Source organism: Empidonax traillii, unplaced genomic scaffold (assembly GCF_003031625.1).
Source record: "Empidonax traillii isolate 1590-97213 ecotype Southwest subspecies unplaced genomic scaffold, ASM303162v1 scaffold374:size1477467, whole genome shotgun sequence".
Classification (NCBI taxonomy): Eukaryota; Metazoa; Chordata; class Aves; order Passeriformes; family Tyrannidae; genus Empidonax; species Empidonax traillii.
The window spans coordinates 1,307,972-1,318,941 of NW_020955567.1; the positions used below are offsets into that span (position 1 = coordinate 1,307,972).

Genomic DNA, 10,970 nt, shown 5'->3' on the forward strand with positions numbered 1-10,970 from the left:
CATACTGTCCATTACCATCACAAAGTAATACCTTGTTATTTGATTTGTACATAGATGTTGGTTGATTAGACCATACTGAGCCTTACAAAAATATAACACTGGCATGCTCAGAAGTCAAAGCCCATTTGCTGGGTACACCTTCCACATATTCTCAAAGTTATAAGCAAATCTGAGTCTAGGAGTGGTATGATTTCTAATTTCTTTGTTTACTTACCTATGAGTGCATTGGAATGGAGATTACTAGAAGCAAACAGAGTTGAAGAAATTAAGTTTTTACATATTTCTGAAGGAAGTAGTTAATATTCATTTTTAGTCTATATGGAAGAAAGTTCATCTTGCTGATAGACTCTGTAATACTTTAATTATCTTAAAATATGGTTCTTTTTGAAGAATCTAAGCTGAAGTTTTGAAGAGCATCAGGATAGACATCTACAAGCAATGGAGTTCCACAAAAAGAAAGTGAAATTATAATATTGTACAGTAAAAAAAAAAAAAAAAGATGTTCACTCCTCTGCTGTTGGAAATAAGTTTAGTGTTTTAAATGTCACCTCAAGACAGGCTCAGAATGCAGTAATAGGAATTGTATGTAAAAAAATATCACTAATTTTCATTGTCAAGTGGACAATTATAGTCACACCTGGGACAGGCCTTCCTGGCAACATCACAGCAGGAGAAAATGCTCACACAACGTTAGGAAGCTATGAACAGAATGAACTCATGATTCCACCGAGATTATAACCACAGCATTTAATAAACAAGCATAAGTGAAAAGAGAATTGTTAAATCAATGAAGAAGTAAACGTATAGGGAAAGATAATAAAGACACTGAAAACAAGACCTGCAAGTCACACAGAAAATACTGCATCAAAGTCTATTAAAAGTCTTTCCTTTTTTAAAATGTAGTTTATTATTAATTGAAAAAATCTTTTTAAAATCTGGGAAACTACAGTATTTTGTCTCTACCAAAACAATCTCAGCCTTAATTAGATAAAAAAATCTTCTGTCTCCTGGAAAAAAAAATAATTCAAATGCAGGGAATAAAACATAATCAATAAACCAAAAAAGGTTACTTAATACATATGCTAAAAAATAAACCTCCTTATTTTTATCCTGACACTCTTTATGATTTGGATAGGAGTTTAATGATCAAAAACATTTTTGTAAGACTCTAAAGGACACTAAAATTCAGAAGTTTAGCAATCTTCATTAGACATAAAATCCTTACCTGCTTGTGCTAGTTTCCATGCAAAGTCTTCTTTGTCAAACATCAAACACTGTACTAGAAAATATTTTAGACTTTCCATTTGTCTTTATGCCAAAGAGGTGCTACAAAATGCCAATGTGTACCAGCCTTGATTCATACAAAACTGATGTTAAGATCCCACTTCTGTACTTTAGAGCCCTCAGATTGACAGAAATTGTTGTGATATGACCTCAGAAAATCAAGGTGATCTGAATATGGTAACAGATGATATAGTCTCATACCACTCTGATATTTCCAGTCCAAGCATCGATTTCCATTGAAGGAACACTTCCACAGTCTTAGCTACACAACCTTGTTACCACGTTGTGACAATAAAATCACATAATATGCTGAGTTGGAAGGGACCCACAAGGATCAAGTCCAACTCCTAGCCTTTGCACAGGACCATCCCCAGAAATCAAACCATGTGCCTGAGAGCATTGCTTCTTGAACTCTGTCAGGCTTGATGCTGTGACCGCTTACCTGGGGAGGTTCTTCCAGTGCCCAGCTATCCTCTGGGTGAAGAATGTTTTCCTAATATCCAACCTAAACCTCCCCTGACTCAACTTCAGGCCATTCGCTTGGATCCTGTTACTGATCACCACAGAGAAGATTTCAGTGTGTGCCTCTTCTATTCCCCTCACAAGGAAACTGTAGACTACAATGAGGTCTCCCCTCAGACTCCTCCAGGCTGAACAGGCCAAGTGATCTCAGCCACTCTTCATACAGCTTCCCCTCAAGGCCCTTCACCATCTTCGTTGCCCTGCTCTGGACACTCTCTAAGATCCTAATGTCTTTCTTATATTGCAGTGCCCAAAACTGCACACAATATTCAAGGTGAGGCCGCCCCAGTGCAGAGCAGAGCAGAGCAGGACAATGCCCTCCTTCGACCAGCTGGCGATGCTTTGCCCGATGCCCCCCCCGACCCAGTTGGCCCTCCTGGTTTCCAGGGCACTGCTGACTCATGTTCAACTTGACATTGACCAGGACCCCCAGGTCCCTTTCTGTGACACTGCTTTCCAGTATCTCATTCTCTGGTCTGTATGAAAATCCAGTAGTGCTCCTGGGAGCACATGACTAACTGGAACAAGGAACCAGTTCATGTTTTTAGGACATCCATCGATCAAGGAAAACCTCTTTTTCCCTTGTAAATTTTCAGGCAACTCCATCCTTTACAAGCAATAACCCCAAAACAGGGAGGAACTAAGAACTCAGAATCTGAGGCAGGCATGGACTCAAGTGATTTAAAGTAATTGTGATAGAATCATATTTTTGGTTGGATCTCTAGTACTCCTTTCCTGTTGAAAAAGCTCTTCTCCAAGGCTTACAATAGAGGAACTAGAGCTAATCTCTAGTTGAGATCTCTAGCTGATCTCTAGAGGTGGTAGGCACCACCTCTCTCTCATTTCTTGGTTTCACATTAAGTCTTTTCCCTGTTTCTTTCATCCTTTTTATTAGAAGAAAGACAAACTGCAGCTTCTGTTTTTCCACAACTGCTGTTAGTCCCAGCTCATTAGATGATGATATGCCTTCATACTGACTTTGCATTTGCTGGACCGGCATTACACGGCACAGTTCGTGTAACAGTTAGAGTGCTATTTTACATTTCCCAAATAGGACACTAAACCCCTCATGTTCTTTAAACTGGGGATCTGACAAAGTGCAGGCACTCACATTTATCAACACAGCTGACTTTAGAAATTCCTGAGCTGCAGCACTCTGGAGGCTGGGAAGGTGAACCAGGGAAGGATTACCATGTGTTTGCCTTACTTTTCAATTCTTGCCTGGTCCATTGGGTTGGATACTTGGTACACTCTCACAGCATTTATGTTCTCAGGTTGAACAGCACCCCATAAAACCTGCTAACTCCCAGGAATCTGAAGGAATCATCAGCATTAAGTGCCTACAGCATGCACATTTCTCCTGTGGAGTCTAACCCAGACCACAGCACAGATTAAAAATGCTGACTACATGGCACTGAAGCAATTTTAAAAGAAGATATAGTACCCATCTTTTTGTTATTAAGAGGATGGTGTTTCTCTACCTGTAGACAGATGTGCCTGTGAAAGAGCTAGCAAAAGCAAACCTACCTTGAGAGCGTGCTTAAAATCACGAGGCAGGACTCTGTTTCACTGGAAATTTTAAAAGAAAAATCTGAGGGAAACAGGTTGAAAAGGCTTAAAAGCCTTTGGCTGTGTGGATAGGGTCCTGAGAAGCAGATGTACCCTTTCTCTGCCTGGATCCATGCTCTGCCTAGGCAGACAAGTGGCTTACCCGCCAGATCCACACTGAAGTAGAAGATATCTCTACTGTTTCTGTTGATGCAGTGCCACCATGTACCAAATACTGTAAAATTAACAGAGAAAGATTGCCTTGTCAGGGACAAGGGCTTGATCTGAGTGAGCCGTGGGTCTTGGATCTGTGCCTTGACTTGTGGGCTCTTTGTCAGGGACTGTTCAGTACAAAATTTACAGTACACGCAGGCAGCCTGCTGTCACACCTGATAGCTCCTTCCCTGCTGCGCCAAGCAAGAGAAAGAGGTCTCCACCACAGACTTCTACAGATTAACTAAATTCATCTCAGTTATTTTTCAGTACTTCGGTCAATCCGGGCGGGAGGGGCATATGCCCCCTCCTGCCAGGCAGGATGACTACAGGCTCTGCGCCAATGATGCCCATGTCCCGCAGGCTCCAGGACGGCAGATGAAGAGAGGGACAGGAGAGGAGAGGCACAGGAAAGGCAGCAGGAGAAGGGAGAGCTGCGCCCCGTCCCCGTTCTAAAGCACCGAGAGGAGCTGGCAGGAGGAGCGGGCCGGGGGTGTTCCCACTGCAGGGGGGTCCCCGAGGCAGGAGGGTTCACGAGGTAGGGAGGGTTCCCGAGACAGGAGGTTTCCCGGGGCAGGGAGGGTTCCCGGGGCAGGGAGGGTTCCCGGGGCAGAAGGTGTTCCCGGGGCAGGGAGGGTTCCCGGGGCAGGGGGTTCCCACGGCAGGGAGGGTTCCCGGGGCAGGGCCGGGCAGGGCGGCCAGCGCGGTGCTCGCACCCCCGTGCCGGCCGGGCCGGCGGGGCCCGGAAGGCGCCGCGCTCCCTGCCGGCCGCTGAGTGGCGGCGGAGCGTCACGTGCGCCTGGCCGGGCCGGGCCGGGCCGTGCCGGGCGGGCGGGAGGCGGCGGCGGGTGCGGTGTCCCGGGGCGGCGGTGCGACATGTCCCACCAGACCGGCATCCAAGGTACCCGCGCGGCTCTCTCCGCTGCCTCCACTCCGCGCTGCCCGCTGCTCCTCATGACAGCCGGCCCCCGTCTCCCCTGTCCCCCGCCAGCCAGGCGGGAGGCGGGCGGAGCGCTCTTCCCCGCGGGTCGGGGCGCGGCGGGCGGTTAACGGGCCGTTCCCGGTGCGGTTTTTCCCACCGCTGCGTCCTTTGTTTGCTGCCAGAGGAGCCCGTCCTTTGCGCCGCGGGATGGAGGGGGGGAGGGGGCGAGCGGACGGGGGGAACTGCTGCTGGTTTCGGCCCCGGCGGCCGCCACCCCTCAGGGTCGAGCCCAGAGCTCCGTCCCCAGTCAGGCGGAGCCCGCAGGGTTTATCCACACGGCGAACTGCCCCTGTCCTTCCCCTTGGAAAGTGTTCCCTGCAGAGCCCCGTGAATGGCGGGGAGGGCCACCCTAGCCTCAGGTAACTTCCCACCGTGCAGGTTTTCCTGCTGCGGCGGGGTGAGCGTCGAGCTGGGGGCTGCCGCCTGCTCGGGGTCGCCGCCGCGGGTTTGGGATGGGTTGGACAGCACGGGCAATGCCGGGGGTCGCTGCCGGCTCCCTCCGGGAGCCTCGAGGAGAAGCAGGAACCCTGGAGCAGGAGAGTCTACTAAAAAGCCCATCTCTGGAGGCCACAAAGGGAAAAAGTACGTGGCAACCTTTTCTCCCCGTGTTTCCAGGCCTTGGAGTAAGCGAAGAGCAATTAGAAGAAGACAGCGTATTGTTTCACAGTATTAGCAGGTCCCCCGAATCACAGAATTGCTAAGCAGGGATTATACTGCAGGATTATGGAGGGGTCGGGTTTTACTGTCTCGATTTCTGCAATCTGTGTATTCAGTGACTAGTACCATGTACTTTGCCTGCTCTCCCATATTTATTGTTGAAGGTGACTTTTGTCCCAGCCACGACAGCTCTTAGATGTTCTTCTATGCCCTTTTTTGTCCATTGGCTGTTATGTAGTCTGCACCCTTTGCTTCTCTTCTTTTCCTTCCACTGCATGCCAAGACCTCTTTGGTCTTTTTTTGCACCTTCTTGTTTTGAGTTTTTCAACCCTTCTCAGGCTAGAGGTGCATCTGGAATAGGTTGGTTTTTTCCCAGTCTGGAGATAAGGGTTAGTTAGTGGCTCTTCATTCACTTGTTCTGGAGACACTGGAGGGAGGAGCAGAAGAATATTCTGTTGCTTATCATGAGCAAATAGAGGGTTAAACCTCGTCTACTGCTCCGCTTCGTGTCTTTGAGAATCATTTGTCCTCTGAGGAGAGTTGTAGAGAACTCTGCAGCTTTCCTGCATGGATCCTGCCTCAGCAGGCACTAATCAGGAGTCCTGTTTGCAGAAAAGCATCAGCTTCTGCAATTTGGAAGAGGAATAGCTCTGTTTGTGCCGTTGCTGGCTTTAGCTACAAACAGGCTACTGTCACTCATAAACAATTACAAGATTTGGCAGCAAGGGCTGCTCTTTTCTGGAAGCAGAAATGAAGTCATGGGCACAGTGATATGTACCAGGCAGTTGCTGAAAGAACTGGACTTTCAAACAGGCCAGTAGAGATAAATGGTGTAGGAAGTTGCAGAATGCATTAAGCTGTGGGAAATTAACAACAGAATATGTTCACAATCTTCTAAATAATTTTAAAGTAATATTGCCTGTAAAATATTTGTGAAATAAATCCAGAATTTGATTCTTTAGGCTTCTGTTATGCAAAAAGTTTAAGTAGAAAATAATATTCTGTTATGAATTTAAAAACCTTTATGAGGAAAAAGCCATAGATAACTTGATAGTAAGATGGTTTCACAGGTGTCTCAAAATGATTTTTTTCAGGAGCTGTCAGAGTTCTGAAATTGGTGTAGGGACTGCTGTATTTTGGTCTTGTTTTGGTGTGCAGAGTTGAAATGAGAGAATAAGGAACAAAAAGATAATAGACAAAAAGAGGACAAACGAAGTCCTGGGGGAACCAAAAGGTCTAGAAAGTGGTGCAAGGTTTGCTTGCTCAATGGAATGGTGAGGACCAGCAGAGATGATTAGAAAAGCTAGGAGCAAATTACTGGGAGGGTCTGCACTGGTTAGTGCACTGGTTAGTGGGAAGATACTAACTGCGATGAAACTGGGGTTGAACTGGTAACCTGATGCAGTTCAGTTTGCTTAACATCATATATCCATGCCATTTTGGACTCTCAGAATGGGCCTGGCATCACTGGGATGGACATAAATGTAAAATATTTTGAGTATGGGCTCTAATGTTGCTGGCTACCATCTGTTCAACCTGACTATAAATAATCAATTTCATTTGTTTCCTGGTTTGTTGTTTGTTTTGCTGGTACAATGCTCTATGCAGTGGGATTACTTAAAGGACCTTCTTGCAATAAATGTTCTTCAATAAATCCTACCCATGGTATAATTAAACTGATTTGCACTCAGGTTATTTAGCAGAGCAGTTGAGATAAGAATGATCTTCACGCAACTCAAGCACAGTTCTTCAGTGTGCTTAGGAAACTGCATCTGTTATGTTTATGATGTTTTGTCTATGTGATTTATAGACATTCAAAAATATTTTAGTTACTCCTTTGTAAATTCATTATAAACCTATCCTGTTGCAACAGGTTGGAGCTTGAACAATGTCATCAAGCTTAGAAGGAAAAAAAGATGATATGAAAGATGAGCAATGAGTGGAAGCTTTCACTGGTACTCTTTGGAAAGGTGTCCTCAGGAAAGACTGTCACTTCTGCCAGACAAACCCTAACGTTTTCCTGGCAGGCATAAAGTTTCTGTCTGAAAGTTTGTACTAAGCCTCCAGACTTCATGAAGCTATTGTAATTTGAGATGCATCACATTTTTATTGTGTTGCTGTGTCAACTCTGAAACCTGAGATTGATGGTATGCCACCTTTAATTTTCACAGTGTTGAGAATCATATGGTATGCTGGAAAGCAGAGGTGTTTTGTAATGTTGCCTCACATCTTTCTGTGGCATGCTGGTGTCTGGAGCAGTATGCAGAATAGGAGGAGCATCACTCCTGTGTTCCTTTTTCAGTCCAACTTTCTAGCAAAGGGCCAGTTGTACGTTTTTTTTCCAGTGTTGTTCTTACCCTCATGAATGTTCTTTGTCCTAGGGAAGTGAAATGTGTTAATTTGATTACTTTTATTTTCTCTTTTTCAGCTAGTGGAAGTGTTAAAGACATCTTTGTTGGTGCAAGAAATGGACAATATAGGCTTTTAAAAATAGTCATTGACAATGGTTAGTAAAATTTTAATCTTTTTTTCCTGGTTCTTTTAGATATTTTCCTAATTGTTTTAATGACCTACATGTACAATTGTTTTAAAAACAAAACTTTGCCAAACTTAATTTTACTAAGGTCTTTCCTATATGGAAGGTAAAATTTAAGTTTGAGCTTTTCACTACAATGCTACTGTATTTTTGCATTTGAATTTTTCTCCCAAATATCATATTTTACCAATAACTGCTTGGATCCATTTATCATATGGATAATATAGATGGGCTTACTTTTACCTCCTAGTAAAGAAAGAGTAGAGGGAAAGAAAATTTCTACACCTGTGAGGTTTTTTGTCAGTCTGCTTACTTTCATTAGACAGAAAGCTGGTGTTACACAATAACTAGTCATCTTAGATGGACTATAAATTTTATCTGCCTTTTATGCTGGGATCAGCTGCATGTAGAAAGTCCTGTTAAAGCAGATATTTAAGTAGTAATCTGACTACATAGAAAATATATTTAAAAATCTGTAACTTTACATACATTTTCAAAATTAAAACTCACGTATATGTATAAATAGAAAATTACATACTTTCTGTCAGAACTTGAGTTTGATCTTTGAACATCTTGGCAAGGGATCAAGTCTCAAACATTGAAAGACAGAATACATAATTACTTTTTTTCTTTAGTAGAAATGCAGATTGGTTGTATAAGACCCCATTAAGCAAGGAAAAACAATGTGCTTTTGTGTATATACTACTTTATAAGATGAAATGAAGCCTATAAATAAGATACAAATAGAAAACTTCCCTATTTTTTTTCTTTCTTTCTGTATGTTTACATATATATATATTTATTTATTTATATCCATTTCATCTTTATATAGAAGCAAAATCTTGTCTTTGGTACTATTTTCTGCAGTTCAGAAAGAAACCTGTAAAACTCCCAGAATACTGGAAGAAGGACAGTTGCCTCATCTGTCTGTAGGAGCTTTCAGCAACAGATTATAGTCCTTAGTCCTTGCCCTTAGTCAACAGATAACAGGCAAATAGAGTTCTGCTAATCTGAGTTAATAAGAGAGGAGGTTTGCTGCAGGGCAGCAGTTCCCCTGATTGTGTCTTAAATCCAGGTGGGTAAAAATCCACCTAAAGTTCAGAATTGGTAAGTACATTCTGAATACTCTGGTTTAGGTGTACAACTTCAAATACTTCACATCTAATTCAGGGAAAGGCCAAACACCCTTGCCCTGAGCTGTTCATGTTCTATGAGTTACTGTGGAAGGGGTCCCTTGCTTGAAATGTTGCTGTAGAGGCATTTGTATACTGTTGCACTTTTGTCTGAAGTTTTAGAAGTTTAAGTCCTAGACTCTGAAAAGATAACTTGTATACTAGCTACTATGATGGTCCTCAAACTGATGTAGGATCCCATTTAAACAAGGTATTTTTATTTGATTGTAGGGGCTAGTATTTATTGGGAAACTGATAAATGTTTTGTAAGATAGTATATTAATACTTTTCTTTAGAAGCTGAGATATGATGCATAAATAAGAGAAAAATCTTGTTGTTACAGCTCTTCACACAATTAAATACCATTTGAAGTATTCTATACAGACTTAAGCCAATTATACATGATAAACAACTTCAGTCATTTAAAGACCATAGCTATGAAGCTGTATTAGAAAGAGGTTTATCTACTTACACAGTCAAGTTAAAGTGATTAATGCAAGCATATTCATTCCAAACTCTTTCCACTGTATAATTGAGTTATTGACTCCTTACAATGAGTGTGAACACTAATATTTTGTAGCATGAGCATCAATAATTATTATTATAAAATTTGAAAGGTTACTCTCATCCTACTTCTACTTAAGCATTCCAATTTAAAAATAATTGGCAGAAGACAGTTCTTATTTCCCTTCTGTGTATGTTATGCTAAAAAAAATTAATATCAGTAGTATCGCCTCAGATCAAAGAACTTGATGACAACCAGTACATTACTTCTCAACTATTTGTACTTTGGGTAAAGTGAGTTAGGGTTTGAACATACACAGCTTTTGTAGGAATTCACTTGCTTTCACACTGACTATTCTTGACTCCCATTCTTGTGGACATAATTATGAAAGTGTCCAATTAACTGCTTATTTTAGTTATTAATTTTAAAAATATTAGCTGTATTGTTGCTAACCTGTAGCTTTGGTTATTGGTTGTAGAGCAGCTTGTTGTGGGATCCTCTAGACGGCCAGTTGGATCATGGGAAAAGGATTACGATTGCTTTGTCCTTCCCCTTCTTGAAGACAAGCAACCATGTTATATATTATACAGATTAGATTCTCAGAATGCTCAAGGATATGAATGGATCTTCATTGCATGGTCACCTGATCATTCTCCTGTAAGTAGTAGGCATCAGAGGCTTCATGTTGTTGATGATTTTTCAACAGTGCCATTTGATCTGAATCCTAGATATGAAGCAAAAGGATTAAAGGAATGAAGCATTTCCCAACCTTGCCCCTACATTTCCCCAAGAAAAGTGGGAAAATGTTTCTTGAAGCTGATTGAAGAGCAAATCAGTAGGTCTACATGGAGTGCATGTGATCCAATGTGTTTTTAGCCTGACTAGAGGACTCAGTACAATTTTTTTGCCCTGTCTGTCTTACTGTCAGTATTTCATAAAAATTCATGGAAGGATATAGGACAGAAATCTTAATGGGTGTTATCACAGAGAGAAGGATTATAGTGTGAGCTCAAGCTGTTTATTCTGTTTGGCTTGCTGGCTGCCCAGCTGGCACTTGTGGATCTGTGGCATGCCACAAATACACTGCTTCTTAGTTGGTAGTTCAAGAGCATGGGAGGGAACTGAGAGGAACTCCTTAGAGTTGAGGATTTCTAGGAGAAACTATGATACTGTGTACAGGTTCTGGGAATGTGAAAACTAGAAAGTAAAAATTCCAAAATTCCTACTGCTTTCACTAGTAGTTAGGAAATAGTAAGACACTGAAAGTTGAAGTGCATAGAAAAGATTGTTGAAAAGGTGAAGTATTACGGAAAGGATGTCATGATGGTGAAATAAGGTGGGAAGATGGGACTGTTGAGAGAGGAATGGCCAGTCTCTTCGCGAACGAAGAACCGGGGAAGGTCTTTCCACCTTCCAGCCTGCGCATTGGATTTTTTAGGTGAGACACAGTGTGCGCGGAACTGAGCCCACCCTTTAATCCTGAGGTTCATCTGCCGGGGCCAAGCACGCTTGGACAGTGGCAGCGAGGTCCTCAGGACGTAGATGGATTGC

General features: G+C 42.6%; 1 protein-coding gene across 3 annotated transcripts in view; it reads left to right on the plus strand.

Annotated features, from left to right (window-relative positions):
* The first annotated feature begins 4,379 nt into the window (after nucleotides 1-4,379).
* Nucleotides 4,380-10,970, plus strand: part of TWF1 (twinfilin actin binding protein 1) — a 17,537-nt gene continuing 10,946 nt past the window's right edge. Inside the window, exons 1-3 of one of the 3 annotated variants that reach the window (XM_027892926.1) lie at nucleotides 4,380-4,468; nucleotides 7,635-7,712; nucleotides 9,898-10,076. In XM_027892926.1, the coding sequence (XP_027748727.1) occupies nucleotides 4,444-4,468; nucleotides 7,635-7,712; nucleotides 9,898-10,076 (282 nt within the window). In that variant the 5' untranslated portion in view covers nucleotides 4,380-4,443. Of the gene's footprint in view, nucleotides 4,469-4,761; nucleotides 4,909-7,634; nucleotides 7,713-9,897; nucleotides 10,077-10,970 lie in introns of those variants that run through there. The other 2 variants (XM_027892927.1, XM_027892925.1) reach the window with 2 other exon arrangements.